The sequence below is a fragment of the Xyrauchen texanus genome, chromosome 32, assembly GCF_025860055.1.
Source record: "Xyrauchen texanus isolate HMW12.3.18 chromosome 32, RBS_HiC_50CHRs, whole genome shotgun sequence".
In the NCBI taxonomy this organism is placed as follows: Eukaryota; Metazoa; Chordata; class Actinopteri; order Cypriniformes; family Catostomidae; genus Xyrauchen; species Xyrauchen texanus.
Window position 1 is genome coordinate 3,188,836 of NC_068307.1, and position 22,356 is coordinate 3,211,191.

Below are 22,356 nucleotides of genomic sequence, written 5' to 3' on the forward strand. Positions count from 1 at the left end.
CTGACCCCTAGCTGTCGCAAAATAGTCAGTGTTTTCTGTTATAAAACAGCAATTGTATCGTAGTACATTTCACACATAGTCTACTCCAAAGGTATTGTTTATTGTAAAACATATCGAAGATTAGCAGAAAGAAGGTCATTTTATTAAATGATGAGCGGTTTCGTCACAGAAGTATCTCTTCCATAGCCATCCATCCAAAAACCGTCTCCTCGCCAGTGTTCCGCCCATAGTAATAGTCTAAGTAATTTCGGTCCTGGCTACAACAGTTGCAAAGAGTAACCAGATTACTAACCCCTGGACAGTTATTGTGTTAAAGTAAAGACACAGCAGCGCATTCAAATAGAACTACAAATCCCAACATAAACAACGTTATACAACACCAGAGGATTTTAACATTAAATATCTCCATCTTCCCTAAATACCTCGATCAGTAATTTTGTTTCTGAGCTGTATTTTAGAGCAAGGTTAATAAAAGCAGGGGCGTAGATTCAAACAAGCCATTACAAATCATCCATTTCTCTGGATGCTGGATGTCCATGCCCATCTGGTTCCCAGCCTCAGCACCACTCTTCCTCTCCGAGCAGCACAGTGATGCTCAAGGCATTTCGCTCTCTGCTGGTGCGCAATTGAAAGCACATTATAACAAAATAATTGATGGAATCAGTCTCTCAAAGTACACGCCGTAAAAATATCAATCTGGGACAATGCCTGTTTATCATGTAGTATATTACCCCTCAACAAAATTATAGAAAAAGAATATATATTAAAATATATGAAATTATAATAATAATAAAAAGGTATAGCCTATAAACTGTACACATTTGATTACAAATGAGATGGTTGACAACTGAATAATGGATGAGTATTATAGGTCCCAAAGTGTCAATCAATCTCATCAAATACTTCATACATAAAAATAATCTTCAATGCAAACTGTATTTATATATTTACATTGTTTTATAGATGCTTTAGTAATTCTTTGTTTCATGCCAGTTATATAGAGTCAAAGACAGGGTTTGAGAAGTTCATGTTTTCTGCTTCAACATCCTCATTGAAGTCTTCTGGCCGGAGATCAGCTTCAAACATTCGCTGCAAAAGTCCATCCACAGTTCTAGATCCTGGAAGATAACACACAAAAAGAGCCTCTTTTACAACAGCTTCAGCCAATCAGTCAATTCAAGCAAACTAGATATGTAGGCTATGATGAAAAGCAAAACTCTTGACCATTATAAAATGGTATTTGCACAATTTTGGTAGACTAGTCACACATTATTTTCAAGGACATCTGTATAACTCATACTTCTCTATTTCATGTACATATAGAAGGGTCAAATCCAGCTCATGTGAGGATGAATTGGGGAAAAAGTGAAGCATAAGAATAGATTAACATAATATAATATAAATAAGGCTGTCATTCGATTAGATTTTTTATCAAATTACACAATATGCTAATGAAGAAATTGCAAATTAATCACATATATAAATTTTTGCTGAGTAACGCCCTCAAATAACAATTATATAATAATAATAATAGTCATATTATATATAATTATATAATTATAAATATAATAAATATTAGAAAATAGAGACAAATCAAATGCTTTGTCACAGACGAGTAGAGCATTGGTAAGACAATACAAAAAGTGGCTTTAGAAGGTAATATATTATTATTATTTTTACATTATTACATATTATTGAAACTTGTCTTACAGTACACAGCAATCCATTTTGCAATTGAATTATTCAATCTGTCCGATATAGATTATAAGGGCTTTTCTAAGGTCACGTTTATTTAAACATCCATCAGACGGACGCTTCTCACTTTGGTTGCGTCATATACAATGTTTTTAGGTTGCTGTATTAAGTTAAAGGTGCTGTGAGCAATTTTTACATGGAAAGGTATGCAAACTGTACTACTCACTGAAAGATATTAATTAAATGTTGCGAGACATCTCACACCGGTGTGACAGTTCAAGACTCTGTAAACTGCAAACAAAAATGTGTCCGTGGTCTCTGAAGCTTTCTGCCTGTCAGTCATTTTGTGCGTTCTTATTGTTGTTGTAGTTGCAGCAAATTATTGAGGCATAATGCAATTTTTTTGCCATGTTGCTCATAACAGTTGCCAGTAGAGGGCGCTGTTTTGCTACTCCTGTTTTTTGCAACCGTTACAGTTTGGTACGGTTGGAGTGCAGCGTTTTGGAAAAAGGGGGCGTGGCTCATCCAACGGCTCATCTTGTGGAAATTCTAGAATGGCTAAAAAACTTAGAAAACCCTTCTCGAAATGCTTGTATTTGGAATAGCACTCCATCCCGCTGTGTTTGAACGCAAGAACATGTTTTCATCTGGTTATGTCACTAGTGTTGTTTGTTACAGTTGGAGTTTCGCTTACTGCCCCATGCTCAGATGGAAGGAATATTCCTTATTACGGTCCGGGGACATGTTTAATTGCATACATTTTTTATATAATTAATCATACTGAATGAACGTGTTAAAACGACAGCCCTAAATATAATACAATATAATTCTACACACTTCTAGAAGCAATCTTGAACATAAGGGAGGGCTTCCGTTTTCCAGATTCGGAGACACCCAGGTCATTGTCACTGCTTTCCATTGCATCTACAAGACCACCGTCCACAACATCCCTAGACAAGAACAAAACCATGCAGATGTTCATTAAAACCCAATAACATCAGTAACAGGACCGAAATGGATCCATGTACATAACACTTCTGTACACTCACCTAAAGGATTATTAGGAACACCATACTAATACTGTGTTTGACCCCCTTTCGCCTTCAGAACTGCCTTAATTCTACGTGGCATTGATTCAACAAGGTGCTGAAAGCATTCTTTAGAAATGTTGGCCCATATTGATAGGATAGCATCTTGCAGTTGATGGAGATTTGTGGGATGCACATCCAGGGCACGAAGCTCCCGTTCCACCACATCCCAAAGATGCTCTATTGGGTTGAGATCTGGTGACTGTGGGGGCCATTTTAGTACAGTGAACTCATTGTCATGTTCAAGAAACCAATTTGAAATGATTTAAGCTTTGTGACATGGTGCATTATCCTGCTGGAAGTAGCCATCAGAGGATGGGTACATGGTGGCCATAAAGGGATGGACATGGTCAGAAACAATGCTCAGTTGTTAAAGGCCGTGGCATTTAAATGATGCCCATTTGGCACTAAGGGGCCTAAAGTGTGCCAAGAAAACATCCCCCACACCATTACACCACCACCACCAGCCTGCACAGTGGTAACAAGGCATGATGGATCCATGTTCTCATTCTGTTTACGCCAAATTCTGACTCTACCATCTGAATGTCTCAACAGAAATCGAGACTCATCAGACCAGGCAACATTTTTCCAGTCTTCAACTGTCCAATTTTGGTGAGCTCTTGCAAATTGTAGCCTCTTTTTCCTATTTGTAGTGGAGATGAGTGGTACCCGGTGGGGTCTTCTGCTGTTGTAGCCCATCCGCCTCAAGGTTGTGCGTGTTGTGGCTTCACAAATGCTTTGCTGCATACCTCGGTTGTAACGAGTGGTTATTTCAGGCAAAGTTGCTCTTCTATCAGCTTGACTCAGTCGGCCCATTCTCCTCTGACCTCTAGCATCAACAAGGCATTTTCGCTCACAGGACTGCCGCATACTGGATGTTTTTCCTTTTCACACCATTCTTTGTAAACCCTAGAAATGGTTGTGCGTGAAAATCCCAGTAACTGAGCAGATTGTGAAATACTCAGACCGGCCCGTCTGGCACCAACAACCATGCCACGCTCAAAATTGCTTAAATCACCTTTCTTTCCCATTCTGACATTCAGTTTGGAGTTCAGGAGATTGTCTTGACCAGCACCACACCCCTAAATGCATTGAAGCAACTGCCATGTGATTGGTTGATTAGATAATTGCATTAATGAGAAATTGAACAGGTGTTCCTAATAAGCCTTTAGGTGAGTGTATATATCAAATTATCAACATAGCACAAACTAGTGCTGTTGGTTAATGAAATGGTCAGACAATGCTTGACGTACGGTTGTACATTGAGTTCCAGCTCCTCGATCTTTTTCTCCATAAAAGTCTGCAGATCACTTTTGTCAATTGTGTATTCCACCAAGAAGGCCTCCAAGATGAATGCGACAAAAATACTGGAGACAAAGTATGTCCACAACTCACATGAAGAATGCTTTGTAATGTCTTGCAAAGTGGAACTTGTAATGTAAAGTCACCATTCTTACTTGATAATGATAATGACCACCACGATATGAAAGACGACGAAAAATATTCTGGCTGAAACATGTGTGACCGCCGTGAACCCGCTGGTCAACAGTGAATTCGAGTTAAGGGAAAAGCAATGCATTGCAACTTTCAAATACCTCCGTACCCAGTTTCATACAGCTTCAGTAAGCATTATTCCTGGAGCAAAAACACATGTTTAATTATTATTATAAAGGATATCATGCCACTGATTAACCACAGTGAGTTCCAGCAAGACAATGAAGGAAGAGATGACATTGTTGAAGTTGTTCTTGCAGTAGTTGTATTTGGCAAAGTTGGTGCCTTTCAGAAGAGGGTTTCCACAGTACTCCTGATCAGGGCTGGTAGAGTTTGGTTCAAAAAACTGAACTTTACCTTTAAATAATTCCATGCCAACCATGGCAAATATGTAATAGACGACCTGTAGGGGGGACAGGAGTGTGGATTTATAATAAATGTAAATAGATGTTATGTATTAATTGATGAGCATAGGTCATACATTTATCCCATTTAACTTTTTTCATAAGGAAACTGAAGCCTATTTTTTGGGACCATTGAGAAATTTCAATGACTCTATATGTGGTGCTATAAAAATTCCTGTGTCTGTTTTGAGCGACCCACTTAGACCCGCCCCAACAACATTAATCAACCAATGGCGTGAGATAGGGGAGGGTCTATCTGAACAACAAAAGAGGAGGGGCACATTCGGAAAGCTGTTTTGAAAACATTATTCATTGCAATTCCGTTTGGTGGTGCTAGTGTCGCAGAAATAACACACTGTAGCTTTAAGTGCGATTAATGACATAAAAAATTATGTGTTAATTAATAACACTACATAAATCCCATAATAATGATTTGTCCTTCAAACGGAGAAAAAGAGTGGATCAGGCTGTAGTCTAAAAACATGGAAGAGAATTAGCATTTTCAAGAATTTATTTCCTATGTTTTATTATATATATATATATATATATATATATATATATATATATATATATATATATATATATATATATATATATATATATATAAAAAAAATGGCAGTTTTGGATTCATGAGTAAAACAAGGTCTGTGGTAAACATTACGTGAAGTTTATTTTGTGTGTGTGTGTGTGTGTGTGTGTGTGTATGTGATTTTTCTCCACCTTTTCTCCCCAATTTGGAACGCCGAATTCCCAATGTGCTCCAAGTCCTCATGGTGGCGTAGCGACTCGCCTCAATCAGGGTGGCGGAGGATGAATGTCAGTTGCCTCCATGTCGGAGACGTCAATCTGCGCATCTTATCACGTGGCTAGTTGAGTACTTTACCGCGGAGACCTAGCACCTGTGGAGGCTTCATGCTATTCTCCATGGCATCCACACACAACTCGCCACGTGCCCCACCGAGAGCAAGAACTACATTATAGCGACCACGAGGAGGTTAATTCATGTGACTCTACCCTTCCTAGCAACCGGGCCAATTTGGTTGCTTAGGAAACCTGGCTGGAGTCACTCAGCACGCCCTGGATTCAAATTGTGACTCCAGCGGTGGAACATTACGTGAAGTTAAAATTATGTTGCTAACAAGTTGCTAGATAAAGACTACAACGGTGTTGCTTTTCGTTAGGCACATTCACTCACATGCTTCTTGTAGTTGTAGTCCTAATTCAGCAACATGTTAGCAGCATACATTTAAAAAAAACACAGCACCTTTAAAAAACCTTTAAGGTATGACTGATTGCAATTTATGTTGTAGGACAGAACATGCCAGTATGTTTAAGTAATGTTTACCACAGACCTTATTTTACTCATAAATCCAAAACTTTCATTATAAAATCCCATAGGAAAATACATGGCTTGAAAATGCTAACTACAACCAGAGCGCCTCTATTCTTCGTGATATTCATCCTTATATGCATGATGAAGGTTCTGCTTCTCCTCATAAACAGTTATGGAAGACCAAGGGGAACGATGGGACAAAAACAATCAACTGGCAGTGTAATGAGGTGCACCAGTAGCTAAATGCAGCCATAAATCACACAATGCATCCCCTCCTTGAGACCTTGAGGTGTCCTTGAGGCCAGGTACAGTACAATATACACAAACCCCCACTGAGACGATGACATCCTGACCATGTCCCTGGACCTACCATGTATTTTTATCAACATGGATAACACTGGGTCTGTCTTCACAATGTGTAAATACTCACCACTATGAGCTGGCCAAATGTAAGAATAGTTGGTCCAATTTTAATAAGAGTGTTGATGATGGCTCGGAATCTGAGAACGAAAGTTTTGTTTACTGCATATAAATCACATAATATAAATAACTGTTTTTGTACATTGTAAATACTTGCAATACTTTGGATTTGACTGTTAACCCTTTTCACACAACAAGTATGTTCCAGGTATTTAAAACAATACTTTCTTTCTACACTAAATGATTATAAATGATAATCAACCAAAGAATTAAGTTATATATATTATAAGCTGTATGTATGCATGTATGTATGTGTGTATATATATATATATATATATATATATATATATATATATATATATATATATATATATATATATATATACATACATACATAAATATACATACACATACATAAATATACATACACACACATAGTGGCAAGAAAAAGTATGTGAACCCTTTGGAATTAGCTGGTTTTCTGCATTAATTGGTCATAAAATGTGATTTTATCAAAGTCACAAGTATAGACAAACACAATGTGCATAAGCGAACAACACACAAACAATTATAATCTTTCATGTCTTTATTGAACACATCCAATTAAACATTTACGGTGTTGTGGAAAAAGTAAGTGAACCCTTGTATTTAAAGGAATAGTTCACCCAAAAATGGAAATTCTCTCTTTATTCACTTACCCTGATGCCATTCCAGATGTGTCTTTCTTCAGCACAACACACAAAGATTTTCAGAAGAAGAGAGAGCTCTGTCAGGTCCTTATAATACACGGGTGCCAGCACTTTAACGGTACAAGTCATATTTAAGCGGCATAAAAGTAATCCACACGACTCCTCAATCAATGAATGACTTCTGAAACAAATTGGTACGTCTGTGTAAAACTACATTTATAATTAAAATGTTATTAACTTTTAAAAAGCTCTTCCCTACCAACAGCTGACGCGAAGGGTGACGTAAACGTGTCGGCGAATTCACGTGAGAATTCGAACGCGCCGCTTATTTGTAACAGATTAACAAACGTCATATAAAAGTTTGGTCATTTCAAACAGCGTCAGGACCCAACTTCTACTGAGCATCAGCTAGCGCACAGCCACCCTGATATTATCCTGTAGGATATCTTGATAAATTTGGGTATTTATTTTTCCCTTGATGATGGCAAGCGGTCCAGGCCCAGAAGCAGCAAAGCAGCTTCAAATCATGATGCTCGCTCCACCGTAATTCACAATTTGGTATGATGTTTTCATGTTGTCATACAGTGCCCTTTTTACGCCTTACGTAGTGTTGTGTGTTCTTCCCAAACAATTCAACCTTAGTTTCATCAATCCACAAAACATTTTCCCAGTAGCGTTGTGGAGTGTCAAAGTGGTCTTTGGCAAACTTCAGGAGTGCAGCAATGTTTCTATTGGAAAGCAGCAACTTCCTTCATGATGTCCTGCCATGGACACTATGCCCGTTTAATATTTTCCGTATAGTAGATTCATGAAAAGAGATGTTAACCAGCTCCAGTGATTCCTTCAAGTCTTTATCTGTCATTCTAGGGTTAATTTTTACCTCATTGAGCATTCTGTGGGGTGCGCTTTGAGTCATCTTGGCTGGACGACCACTTCTAGGGAGAGTAACTATAGTACTAAATCATCTCCATTTATAGACAATTTGTCTAACTGTGGATAGATGAATATCTAAGCTCTTCAAGGTAACTTTGTAACCCTTTCCAGCTAATTCAAAGCAACAACTCTTGATCATAAGTCTTCTAAAAACTCTTTTTTGAGAGGCATCGTCCACGTCAGCAGATGCTTCTTGTGAATAGCAAACTCAAAATGTTTGAGTGCTTTTATAAGCCAAAGTAGCTTTAACCCACACCTCCAATCCTGTTTCATTAATTGGATGCCAACTTTTGACTCTAATTAGCTTTCGCTGACGTCATTAGCCTAGGGGTTCACATACTTTTTCCAACCTACACTGTGAATGTTTAAATTATGTTTATTAATGAAACTTGATGAAGTTCAAACCATATTTTAAGACATATTTATAAATAAATTCAGGTTATTCCCATACAATTCACATATTTTGCCCTACTACACATGCCGCTATTTCAAAGGATGTTTGACTATGTGTGGAATGACACTCATATGACACTTTTCCACTGCACGTTACGGTTCGACTCGACTCGCTTTACTTTTCTGAGCTTGCTTTTCCACTGCTGTTTAGTGCCAACCTCAACATGGGTGGGATTATAGGCTGATCGTCATAGTTATGCTGCCTCTACTGCTGTGACATCATCTTAAACGCGACACAAACATTACTGAGCATAAACAATAACACGGCCGCTAGCTGTTTGCTGCTAGCTCATTGCGCTGCATAAAGCAGTTGTTGCATGGTGATCTTACACAAGTGTAACAGTTGAATTGGACTGGTTGTTTTAGAAGCTTTCCAGTAGCTGGTCAAATAAATAAAGTGAAGCTTTCAAGCAGAGTATAGAGTTAACGTAACAAAACATACCATACTCCATCGAGTTCATGGCACGCTCCCTCCCATCGCTCGCCGGTCTATTGCCATAGATGGCGTCCATTTGGTCGAACCACTTCCACTTTCTTCTGTTTGAACATCTCTGGCCATTGTGGTCCTTGATGGTTCCTATTAAGCTTTTTTAACTTTTCCCTACACTGTTGGTAGGTCCGGTGGTAGCCGTGTGCGGCCAACAGCTGAGACACTTCCTGAAAGACTTTTTTGTTTCATTCGTCGCTAACGAGAGGAACGTCAGCGCCTCGTTTATTGACCACGGCGTGGTTTTGCACACAGCCATTTCTTTTTACAATTTGAAAGTCACGTGAACAAACGATACTGCTATCGCTGTTGCTAACTTTAAAACTAGCGAATTGATATCCAGTGATGCTTGTAGTGATGATTCTCCCTGACCAATCCGTGATCTGCAGGATTTTGACGTCACATTTAGTATCGGCTCGGCTCACTTGGAACCTCGACCGAAGTGGTACTAAAACGGTACCAGGTACTATCCACAGTGGAAAACCCCCAAAAAGCGAGCAGAGTCTAGTCAAGTTCAGCTGTACCGTGCAGTGGACAAAACCCAATAGGTGGACTTAACAGCATCTAATCTAATAATTATTTGTGATTTTGTGCATCGCCAAATATAAAACCTACAAAACCTAAAAAACACCATATAAATGTGATGTCTGTTGGAATGGACACAAGGTCTATAAGGATTAACATCCGACCTCTTTATGGAATCCACCAAACGTACGAGTCTAAGGACTCTCAAGATGAAAACGATGTCCAGGATCTGGCGACTCGTGTAACCTCCAGCTGCAAACAATCATGCGGTCCATTATTTGCAAAGATCATAATAATATTTCTTACAATCAGGATGCACACTATGTATGATTCCAAGGGAGAGGAAAATATAAATACTTAAAGGGGTTATGCTAAGTGGCATCGGGAATAACTTGCCCATTAACCACTCATATTTTAGGGTTGTTGCACTGGCCAATTGCAATTGTTCTCCTAACGGCATACATGGTTTGCACTATAATAGAAATATACAAGAACTGTAGATATAATTCATTTAGTTACATCCACATGTGTACTTACATTGTTTAAGTGCCGAGTTAATGATGGTGCCAAATAGGGCAGTTACAACAATGGTGGTGTCAAACCTGTAAAGGAAATAAAGGATCAGAACCATTCCGGAGCATAAAAACACAGGAAACCCACAATTCTCACCAGTTCCAGAACTGATGTCTAGCGAAGAACAATCGTGGCTCAGTGGAATACAGTTTGAGAATGATCTCCAGCATATAGAGAGCCAGAAAACCCCACTCAGCATTCGACACCACAGGATTCTCCTCATCCAGACCAATGAACACAGCATTCACCAGGATAATCATGTCATAGGCATACACAAACATTCTGGAATGCACAATACAAGCGGACAGATTATTACATAGTATTAGCAGACTTTAAGAGGTGAAACAAATTGCCTATTCGCTTAGTTGTCAAACTACAAGTGTTTTTGCAACAACCTCCGTGCAAGTAAGTCAGAAGTCATCAAAGGTGTGTGTATTTATGTCTACCTGAGAGCTCAAGTCGTACCTGTGACGAACCATGCAGCGGATGAATCTGCTGGCTGAGGAATTGTACACAGAAGGGAAACAGATTTGCATGGGATGTGTTTGCGACCTCACTGTGATCACCTGAATACACAGCAGATCAGCCAGCTGGACAAATGCTAACTTTCCTGATCAGACAAAGAGGAAAGGGAAGGAAACATACTTTGATGGAAATGCAAACATACATGTTTGGCCCTTTCACACTGCAAAAAATCTATTTCTTAGCCCGTGTACACTTATCAATAGAGAAGCTCGATTCTGGTCAAATTTGACCCAAAACATCAAATGTAGAACCCTCAATTTTTTCCTCCAAAGAAATGTAATAACTCTGTCTTCACCTAAGTAAACACCTTAAAGTTATGCATTTCTTTTGGAATTTTATGGGGAGTGCTTTAAGCCTGGTCAAGGGGAAGGAAACAGAAATAATTCAAATGGGGGGTACTTCCTGTAACAGTGTAGTACCCCCCCAAAAAAACACTAACATTTAAACGAGAGGGAAAAGGCCAACGCAGAGCGGCAGTTAGAGAGAGAGAGAGGAGAGAGATGAAAAAAACCTACTCGCCGGTTCTCCGATACACCGTCGCTTCTCCCCGGGTGGACCGGAGTCAGACTCACGACCCCCGGCGTTCAGAACGCCCCTCCGCGTTCTCGGCGAGTGGGCCGCCCCTGGCAGCGGCCCTATCGCTCCAGGCGGTCGGGGAACACTTCCCTCCTCCCCTCGTGGATTGCGGTCTTCCTTCCTTCCTTCGACCCCTCCGCATTTCTGGGGGATGGTAGGGCTCTCCTCCACCCCTGGCAGCGGCTCCATCACTCCAGGCGGTCGGGAAGTCCAGTCCCCACTCACCTCGCGGACAGCGGCCGTTCACCGCGTCCGGGCGGTCGGTCTACTCCCTCCCCCGGTGGATGGCAGCGGCACTCCCCTGGGTGGACGGCAGTGTCGAGGACTCCGCAACGGGCATCTCTCCTCCTTCCCGTGCTTCGGCACCAGTGTAAAGGAATTCAATGGAAAGGTGGCGGCGAGAACCGGCTTGGCAATATAAATAATATTTTAATGAATTACTTAAACCAAAAGATAAACACACTCACACACACACACACACACACACACACACACACACACACACGACGGACATGTCCGTAAATGATCTCTCTCATCGCACCACTGTCTGCCATCGGCCTTTATCTCTCTCGGAGGCTTAATTAGCCTGATAAGGGACCTGTGGTGTGTATAATCACGACCCGGCCCCGCCCTGTCACAGTCTGATTTTTTATTTTATATTTCAGAAATAAAAAAAATTGCTCTATGTTATAGTCTCACCCATTCATTTCCAATAGCAGGTCAAATGTGACCCGAACAGTATGAACGGGTGATAAAACTACCTAGACTCATTGAATCAAGTCCAAATCTTTTTCAGGTGACCAATTTAAGAAATGTCACCAAGCCTTAAGAATAACAAACTTGCTGTATTTTTCTTACCCCATTGGTAAACAACTTTTTTCTTGCTTTAAGCCGCGGGCGGTCTAATTAGGCTTTGAGCGTACCAAATTATTTTGGACGCCGCAACTGACAGGATATGATGCCACTCTCGAGGCCTTCTGGTTAGTATTAAAAATACAGTCTTCTCACTTTTCTGCAACAATAAATAAAACACTGCTTTAAGACACATTTATGTATCTTTGTATTGAGCCAAGAGGTGTGACGGTTCAACCTTCTATTGGTTTCACATCTTCTCGTCATCTGAATGGTTGCAGATCAGAATTCACTAAACTTGAGCTTTGGTACACAGCGTAACGCGAAATTTCGGTCTCTCGTGTTTGGATGCGTTTGAATGGAAGTGAATAGAGAGCGAAGAGCATTTTGACTGCACCTTAATTTACATTTATGCATTTGGCAGACGCTTTTATCCAAAGCGACTTACAGTGCACTTATTACAGGGACAATCCCCCGGAGCAACCTGGAGTTAAGTGCCTTACTCAAGGACACAATGGTGGTGGCTGTGGGGATCAAAGCAGCAACCTTCTGATTAACAGTTATGTGCTTTAGCCCACTACGCCACCACCACCACCTTAATGAATAAACCTCACACAGTCTGGCAAGATTTGTATAAAAACTATACCTAAAGGAACAGGTCAAAAATGATAATTCTCTCATCATTTAGTCTACTATAAAATCACTTGGGTGAGAAACATACCAAAATTTAAACTCCTATTTATTATAAATCAGCTCTCCTATGTGCGTTCATGAGAGAAGCTCGTTTACGCATCCTCAAGCTTGACGAAAGCGGGTTTGCTTGTTCATGTGAGAACTGATACAACCTGAAGTTGTGACTGCATGGAGTGGTGGTGGCGTAGTGGGCTAAAGCACTGTACTGGTAATCAGAAGGTTGCTGGTTGGATCCCCACAGCCACCACCATTGTGTCCTTGAGCAAGGCACTTAACTCCAGGTTGCTCCGGGGGGATTGTCCCTGTAATAAATGCACTGTAAGTCGCTTTGGATAAAAGGTTCTGCCAAATGCATAAATGTAAATGCATGAACAAGCTTTTTGGTCTGTTTCCAACCCAAACCGATCACTTCGAAAGACACTGATTAAACCACTCGGGTTACTTTTATGCTGCCTTTATGTGCTTTTTAGAGCTTGAACATTTTGATCCCCATTGACTTATATTAAAAGGACAAAAACACATCATACATCAAAATATTTGTGTTCCGCAGAAGAACAAGTCATACGAGTTTGAGGCCAAATAAGGATGAGCAAATGATCAGTTTTGGGTGACTTATTCCTAATTAGTAAATGTATCTTGTTTTAATATTTTTCATAGGAAAATGAGACAAAACCACTGAAAACAAAAATTATTTTGTGCAGTGTAGTGAGAACTCCCGAGCAGTTTTTCTTCTTACTTTCTGAAGTCATAGATGCTCGAATTCATTTAAGTGCCCATTTAATTAAAGTGATAACTCATCAGAAGTAGTAGAAACATTCTCACCTATGTGCCCTTTATTCTGATCATCTAAGACACTCCAGAGCAGTTCCCGGTGGGCATCACTGATATTTGGCTTGACCAGTTTAACCAGGTGGTTCCATTTGGGCTGGGTCACCACAGGTTCCCCACCGTCACCCACGGTCTCCTGGAGCACAGAAAACGCCCGGCACATCTTAAATCTCCTGGCCTTCACCAGCTGCCGCACTTCCTCCTAGAGAACATGAAAGATATCATGTCAGGGCCTTATTACAGATGTCATATATTGATCGCTGGAAATTCTGGATTAGTTTTGGATTGCTTTCAAAATCTAGTTTTCTTTATATTAAGTTAAAGCAGTAAAAACAATAGAAGGAAGGAAATACTAACTTTTATATTAAAAATCCCCAACAACAAACAGACATATTTGAAAATAAAGATGTGCATACCTTCAGGTATTTTTTGTAGTTATTGTAAACCACTGCCAGAAAGAAGGACATGAAGGTGTAGGTGTTGACAACAATATACAGAATGAAGAAAATAGTGAAGTAAACACTGTAGTTGTATGCCGGCATCCTTCAAAGCAAAAAAACATCAGATGTTACAGAAACATTAGCACAGATTACAATGCATCCTTATAATATTTGAACCTGCAATAGCTCAGGACTTACATGATATCAGGGCTATTAGCAGTGGTCACTAAAACATAAAGATCGAAAACAATGTCCAAATAATCATTGAAATATGGGGAACCATCATTGGTAAGAAGGCCCCTAGGAATAGAAGTAAAATAAGACTGGTTATTTCATCTGAAACAACGGTCAGCTAGAAGTATGGCATGAGTTTCTAGCAGGAATTCATATTTTCAGTGGTACAGCGTGATGAATTTATATGAATAAATGTTTACCTTTTTCTAAACAACTTAAGAGCCATGAGAGAAAACACCAACACACTGAACATGAACAAGAGGAACACGGAGAAGATCTGAGGCAGTGCATTTCGAATGCTCCTGAACGCTCGCCGCAACTACAGACACAAATCAAAGGACTTTTTACATTTAAAAGAAAAATTGACTTTTTCTCTGCATTTTTATAAAGTATGCAATATAAAGATAGGCAGGATATTTAAGACTACTGACAACATTATCCGAACGTACGATTTGAAATCATAAATAAATGAATATTTGAATTTGACTGGAAGCGAATGGACAAATGTAATGCAATATGTGAATGTTAACAGCCGGTAAATGTCGGGTTGCTTACTTGTCGTCCCTCTGTAACATTGACTAACAGAAGTGGTCTTAAGACCCTCGACCATCGGATCCCAAAGTTGCCTGTTGCTTTCAGAGCCCAGTATATCGTCAAATCTATGAATGAGAGCTGGAAGGGAAAGGTGAAGCACGATCATAAGCCTGTGTGTTTAATTTAAGTGAAATAAAGATGGATGCCCTTCAACTTCCATTTTCAGTAATGCACCAAATTCCCAAACAGCAAGCATTTTGTTCTCTTAAAGGGATAGTTCACCCACAAATGAATATTCAGTCATTGTTTACTTATCCCTGTGATGTTTTAATGCTATATGAGAAATTGTAAAAAATTGTGGTCAGTGATGTCATACAATGGCAGTTTATGGTGACCACATCTTCAAGCTTCAAAAGGACACAAAAGTATAATTCAGAAGTCGAATAAATTATTCATGAGACACATTATTGTTATGAAAGCATATGATAAGATTTGGCGAGCAACAAATTTAACTGTAATGTATTATTTAGTGAAAATGTTCACTGAACGTTGATCTCCTGTGCGCGCTCATGATAGGGCACGAGAGCAACAGTTCACACAGCGCCCTTGTGACATTGGGGCGTTCAAGCGATAACCCGTTTTTGTTTATCTAAAAGCAGGTCCTCCACAGTGATTGCGACATCAGAACACAACACAGCTGCACACAAAACAGAGAACAGAACTTACTAAACATGTCTGAAGAGTTTGTAGTCGAAGAATTGATGCATTTCTATGCCCAGCCTTATTTTATTGAAAGGAGTACCGTAATTTCCGGACTATAAGCCGCAACTTTTTTCCCACGCCTTGAACCTCGCGGCTTATACAATGACGCGGCTAATATATGGATTTTTCCCGCTTTCAAATTTTATAAAAAAAAAAATTATAAAAAAAAAAACATTCTGTGACGTGCTCAGTTTTTTGGCGGCGTGAAGCTTTCATTAGACCAATGAAATTGCCGAACGGGTTAAGGTCAAAACAACTTTTTTTGTTTACTGTTTAGATTAAATAGAGCGCTCAAACTTCCCATCATTCTGATTACGGTAGTAATTTTGTCACCCTCACCATGGCAAAGACATGGAGAAATGCATATGATGCTGCTTTGAAGTTGAAGGAAAAGGAAATAGAGCTGCTGCACGGGAGCTTGGTCTTAATGAGTCGATGATAAGACGTTGGAAACAGCAGCGTGAGGAATTGACTCAGTGCAAAAAGACAACTAAATCTGAGGCTATTCAACTCCGACACCGAAGGAGATGACGTCAGTGGTTTCAGTGCACAGGACGAGGAAGATAGTGACCAATGACTTTATTGGTAGGCTACTGTTTACTGCAAATGTTTTATTACAAGCCGTGTGTGGCAGCGGGGGCGTGGTCAAGCGCCCGTCCGGGAGAGAAAAGCTGTAAGGGCGCTTACACCTGCGCTAAATTATGTCTAACACCGGTGTCTAATTTCAAGTGCCCTGCTTCACGTGTCCTTCTTGGGAAAACTGTCACACGGGCACCAGTGTGACAGTTTTCAGCAGAGCACTTGACGTTCCAGGTAAGGCTTTTAATGGCCACAGCAATGTTTAATCAATTTTATAAAGTTTCTCAATTCTTCTATGCGCCAACACTAGACTGACGTGTGTCACTCTCTCAGCTCTGTGGCTGCTGCCTTTTTATGCCGCTCTCCCCATGCTTACTGAAATTAGACACCGGTGTTAGACATAATTTAGCTCAGGTGTAAGTGCCCTTACCGCTTTTCTCTCCGGACGGGCGCTTGACCACGCCCCGCTGCCACACCGTGTTTCGTTAAAGCCTGAGTAAAGTTCATTTGTTTCAATGTACTGGTAGGCACCTGCGCTTATAGACAGGTGTTACTTATTTATGTTCAAAATAATATTTTATTTAAAAATCAGTGGGTGCGGCTTATATTCAGGTGCGCTCAATAGTCCGGAAATTACGGTACAAGGAAATCAAACAGAAACATAAAAGGAGGCTACAGGCAGCCACAGTTATTTTCGGCATCATGCGTGTAACTCCGTCGTGTGAACTGGCACCGGTCCAAAAACCTTCAAAAAAATAAGGCTGGGCATAGAAATCAATTGCAAGGGCGCTACGTGAACTGTTGCTCTCGTGCCCTATCATGAACGTGCACGGGAGATCAACGGTCGTTTAAGAGTTTCACTAAATAATACATTCGATTTCAGTCTGTTTCTCTCCAAATCTTATCATATACTTTCATAACGATCATGAGTCTCATGAATAATTAATTACACTTCTGAATTATACTTTTGTGTCCTTTTGAAGTTTGAAGAGGTGGTCACCATAAACTGCCATTGTATGACATCACTGAGCACAAATGTTTTTCACAATTTCTCCTTTTGTGTTAAGAAAAAGAAAGAAAGTCATAAAGGGTAATAACAACACAGGGGTGAGTAAACAATGACTGAATTTGCATTTTTGGGTGAACTATCCCTTTAAACACATGGGATGGAAATGCTGCTTTGTTTGCAAACTGTTTTTGAGATATTCCCATTTTTTGCATAAATTAAATTTGTAACTTGGATAGTTAGACACATGACTAGTGACACTTTAAAATACTTGTTAGTTAACCATGCTAGTTTTACTACACATAAACCCTCTGCTCATAGTCCATGAAGTGGACATTTCCTGGTGATCGTGACTTGTGCTCAGGCAGAAGTGCTGAGGATGTCAAACCACAGGCTAAAGTTCACTTCACAACATTGTTACGAGCACATACTCAGCATTTATTGTGTCGGGGAAAAAAACACTGTACATGGGGAATACTTAAGGCAAGTCCATTGGAATCATTAAAACAAGAATCTGCCTTAAAGGGATAGTTCACCCAAAATAATTTCCTCACCCTCACTTTCAAGACAGAATGTTACCGAGTCACAACTCACTTACCCTGGATCTTTTTTCCCATACAATGAAAGTGAACAGTGACTGAGACTAACATTCTACCTAACATCTTCTTTTGTGTTCCACAGAAGAAAGTCATATTGGTTTGGAACAACATGAGGTTGAGTAAATGATAACAGACTTTGCATTTTTGAGTGAACTATCCCTTTAAATCCTGCACAACACAAGACTACTAAAAGGAATATTTTGGGTTCAATACAAGTTAAGCTTAGTCGACAGTATTTGTGGGATAATGTTGATTACTAAGAAAATAATTTCGACTCGTCCCTCCTTTTCTTTAAAAAAGCAGAAATTGATGTTATAGTGAGGCACTTACAATGGAAGTCAATTTTTGGAGGGTTTAAAGGCAGAAATGTGAAGCTTATAATTTTATAAAAACACTCACATGAATTATTCTGTTAAAACTTGTGTATTATTCAAGCTGTACGGTTGTTTAAATTGTCGTTTTAGGGTTTACTGTGTTACATCGTCATGGCAACAAAGTTGTAAAATTGGCTATAACTTCACACAGATGTGGTTAGTACGTCATTTAATCCCATTGAAATCATGTTTACACACATATTGTTTACGTCTTGTGACTATATGTTAGAAACGGTGAGTATTTTAACGTTTACAGATTGGTCCCCCATTGACTTCCATTGTAAGTGTTTCACACAAGTCGAAATTGCCACTAATGCTGTCGCATGAGCTTAACACGCATTGTCCCAGTTGTTTTTTGGGCCAATATGGTTTGGATAAGACCAAAGCAAACAAAGTAAGTTAATAAAAAAAATTATAAAACTGGTTATGCAAAGACTTTTGACAAAAAGGATAAAGTGGATGGAACATTTCCAGAGTTCAGACGTACCGTTATGGTGATTATGATGCAGATATTTTTGGGATCCTTCCAGAATTTATCTTTTGGAATGACTTTGGCATAGTGAACCAGCCGCACAGTGAAAGCAGAGAGACATATGATCTCAATTGTAGAAGTTGCCTAGAAAGGGCACACACAGATAGCATATACAGCTATGCTGTCCCAACCGTTAACTCTTCTGATTCTAGTAGTCAAATTGTTTGGCTGTGAACATCAGTCTTAACCACAATCAGCTGGGCAACAAAAAAAACTGGAGTGAATAATGATGAAGTCTTCAGTGCAAAGCGTTTGAATCAAAATGTCTACATTTGTACTCAATTCAATCATGTAAAAATGAACGCTACATCTTATAGATCAATTATGTATGATTGTTTGTTATCTTTACAACCTGCCATCATGTATCAGTCCTAAAATAGACCTAAACCTTGTCATATTTATTCACTAATTTGAGTAAACTGCATGTAAATAAAATATGTACATTTTACTTCACTTTTCGAAGCTGGTGTTCCCAGCATGCACCTAGCTTGAATAATTAATGAGCTTGCAAATACTTCTACAGGACGATATCAAAGGATGAATGTTAGCACGAGCTAATTAATATTCAAATGAGAAGCCGCCCAAAATGAAGGCCACCAACCACCTTTAGTATAGTCTAATTAATATTAAAGACCAATACTTCCATAGAAAGATATCAAAGGATGAATGTTAGCACGAGCTAATTAATATTCCGATGAGTAGCCGACCCAAATGAAGGTCACCAATCACCTTTAGTATAGTCTAATTAATATTAAAGAGGAATACTTCCATAGAAAGATATCAAAGGATGAATGTAAGCACGAGCTAATTAATATTCAGATGAGTAGCCGCCCCAAATGAAGGTCACAATCACCTTTAGTATAGTCTAATTAATATTAAAGACCAATACTTCCATAGAAAGATATCAAAGGATGAATGTAAGCATGAGCTAATTAATATTCAGATGAGTAGCCGCCCCAAATGGAGGTCACCAATCACCTTTAGTATAGTCCAATTAATATTAAAGATCGTTTCCTGGTTTATTTATGCCATTTTTATTGTTGATTTTATTGCTACTTTTGAAATAAGTGTTGGTGTCTTTGTGCAAATCTCAGTCAGTAATGCGAGGTGATGCTGTCTAATAGATGTTGTCTAATGCAGCATGCAATACGTTTCCCTGATGAATATAACTTCTGTATGTCAAGTGATACATAAGTAAACAACATGTGTTCATGAGGCAAGTTCAAAACCTGATATGATCTAATAAAATGTCTATTCAATTATTTAAGTACCATGTACGATGTATAATATTCAACCACCACAAATGTTGCAACCAAATGACCAATTCTATAATGATTAAGCCACTGCTATGTTGCACAAGTTACAGCTACACGTGAGTTTTATTTTCATACATACCCATATCGGAACTTGCACTACAGCAGGATCCTCAAACAGAGCCAGGGCAAGATTCATAATGATAAACACATATACCAGTAACTGCATGAACCAGTGATTGTAGAGCAGGTAAAGTCTATGGAGCAGATAAAAAATCAAAGTCTAAATTATAAAGGAATTCTGTCAACTTAAAATATCAGTATGGTTAGTCTCTTACCTCACAGCCTGTGGTGAAGTATCAAAAAAGATGTTCCTGTTGTAATGGGCATCTGACACGTAGACTGAAGCAAGCTGAAACTTCTACACCATCAGCAAACATCAGACACACATAGAAAGAGATAAACAGAAAATGGGAGGCTTGTTGAGACACTATTCCTCATCTTTATCCAATTATAGTCCATCAGACCCCAAATGGGACATATGTGGACCCATTCATGGCTCACCCAAGTCCCATTGGTGACTTAAGTGTATCATATTAATATTAATGAGCAATATTGATATTAATGAGCAATCAAGTCTGTGCATAATTAAATTTGAACGACAACAGACAAACATGACCATCATTTGTCAACAAATCAATAGGTCAAAGACTTGAAGTGTTTAACATAACTACGGTGGGTCAGTGCTGGTCTGTTTTGTTGTTTCTCGTCCCCTAAAAAAAACCCAGATTTAAACAAAACTGCTCGGCTGAACAGATGCATTTATCCATTCCTATGAGAAAGTAGCTGAGTACAAACATTGATTAAGAAGCTTTTACCTCTGTCATCTTCTCTGAAACATTATTTCCTCCGTTGGTTAAACCCGTATCCTTCGATAAAGTATTATCCACGTTTTTTTCGGTCTTCTCTGGTTCAGACATTTTTCTCTATCCTTCAACTTGTTCCTGTCCTAACGCAGCAGTTCGATCCAGTTCGCAGGAAATCCCGTTTTAGGAAAAGTCCATCCTGCAAACGAAGCGAAATTACGAAACCTACTATGGCGAAGACATTCCTCCTCAGAATTCAAGTTACTGAGCAACGTCAGCACGAGCTACTTAACATTCAGATGAGAAGCCGCCCCAAATGAAGGCCACCAATCACCTTTAGTATAGTCTAATTAATATTAAAGACGAATACTTCTATAGTTATCAAAGGATGAACGTAAGCACGAGCTAATTAATATTCATATGAGAAGCCGCCCAAAATAAAGGCCACCTTTAGTATAGTCTAATTAATATTAAAGACCAATACTTCCATAGAAAGATATCAAAGAATGAATGTAAGCACGAGCTAATTCATATTCAGATGAGAATCCGCCCCAAATGAAGGTCACCAATCACCTTTAGTATAGTCTAATTAATATTAAAGACCAATACTTCCATAGGACGTTATCAAAGGATGAATGTAAGCACGAGCTAATTAATATTAATATGAGAAGCCGCCCAAAATGAAGGCAACCAATCACCTTTAGTACAGTCTAATTAATATTAAAGACCAATACTTCCATAGGACGTTATCAAAGGATGAATGTAAGCACGAGCTAATTAATATTAATATGAGAAGCCGCCCAAAATGAAGGCAACCAATCACCTTTAGTACAGTCTAATTAATATTAAAGACAAATACTTCCATAGAAAGATATCAAAGGATGAATGTGATGAGAGCATCCTGAGCAGCTGCATCACTGCCTGGTTTGGGACTTGCACCGTTTCGGACCGCAAAGCCCTGCAGAGGATAGTGAGGACAGCTGAGAAGATCATTGGGGTCTCTCTTCCCTCCATCAAAGACATTTACAAAAAACACTGTATCCGCAAAGCAACCAGCATTGTGAACGACCCCACACACCCCTCACACAAACTCTTTACCCTCCTCCCGTCTGGCAAGAGGTACCGAAGCATTCGGGCCCTCACGGCCAGACTGTGTAACAGCTTCTTCCCCCAAGCCATCAGACTCCTCAATACTCAGAGACTGGTTTGGCACACACGTGTCCTGAGTTGCACTTTAATTACTGTCACTTTATAACTGTCTGCTACCTCAATAACTGCTATGTGCATAGAACACTATCTCATAGTATGTTATGTTTACATTTTTAGAAACTGTCATCTTTTTGCACTACTACTGGTCGGCGCTGCACTGTCTATTGTCCTGTTCATTGTCAGTAATTTGTTGTACTGTCCTGTACTTTTTGCACATGTTTGCACGTGCACTTTATATAGGTATATATAGGTAGTTTATATAGGTATTTTATTTCGTTGTGTAGTCTCATGTGGTCTTATGTTGGTCCTTTGTTGTTTTTATGTAGCACCATGGTCCTGGAGGAACGTTGTCTCGTTTTGCTGTGTACTGTACTAACTGTATATGGTTGAAACGACAATA

General features: G+C 39.3%; 1 protein-coding gene across 1 annotated transcript; it reads right to left on the bottom strand.

The window, feature by feature from the left end:
• Positions 1–83: 83 nt before the first annotated feature.
• On the bottom strand, positions 84–20,911 carry tpcn3 (two pore segment channel 3). Its single transcript, XM_052101864.1, has 19 exons — positions 20,760–20,911; positions 20,220–20,302; positions 20,024–20,138; positions 18,584–18,712; positions 14,798–14,914; positions 14,443–14,561; positions 14,207–14,308; positions 13,985–14,111; positions 13,563–13,770; positions 10,560–10,704; positions 10,191–10,376; positions 10,059–10,123; positions 9,686–9,773; positions 6,445–6,514; positions 4,461–4,680; positions 4,241–4,331; positions 4,037–4,150; positions 2,533–2,645; positions 84–1,118 (listed from the first exon to the last, which is right to left on the bottom strand). The coding sequence occupies exons 1-19, from the start codon at positions 20,859–20,861 to the stop codon at positions 994–996; spliced, it is 2,319 nt and encodes a 772-aa protein (XP_051957824.1). The 5' UTR covers positions 20,862–20,911; the 3' UTR covers positions 84–993.
• Positions 20,912–22,356: the final 1,445 nt, after the last annotated feature.

Coding starts and splice junctions, on each gene's coding strand:
- tpcn3 (XM_052101864.1), bottom strand. CDS start 20,861: ATGTCTGAACCAGAGAAGACCGAAAAAAACGTGGATAATACTTTATCG. Junction 6,515..9,685: donor TTGGTGGATTCCATAAAGAG/GTCGGATGTTAA, acceptor TTTCGTTCTCAG/ATTCCGAGCCATCATCAACA. Junction 4,332..4,460: donor TGTGGTTAATCAGTGGCATG/ATATCCTTTATA, acceptor ACTCGAATTCAC/TGTTGACCAGCGGGTTCACG.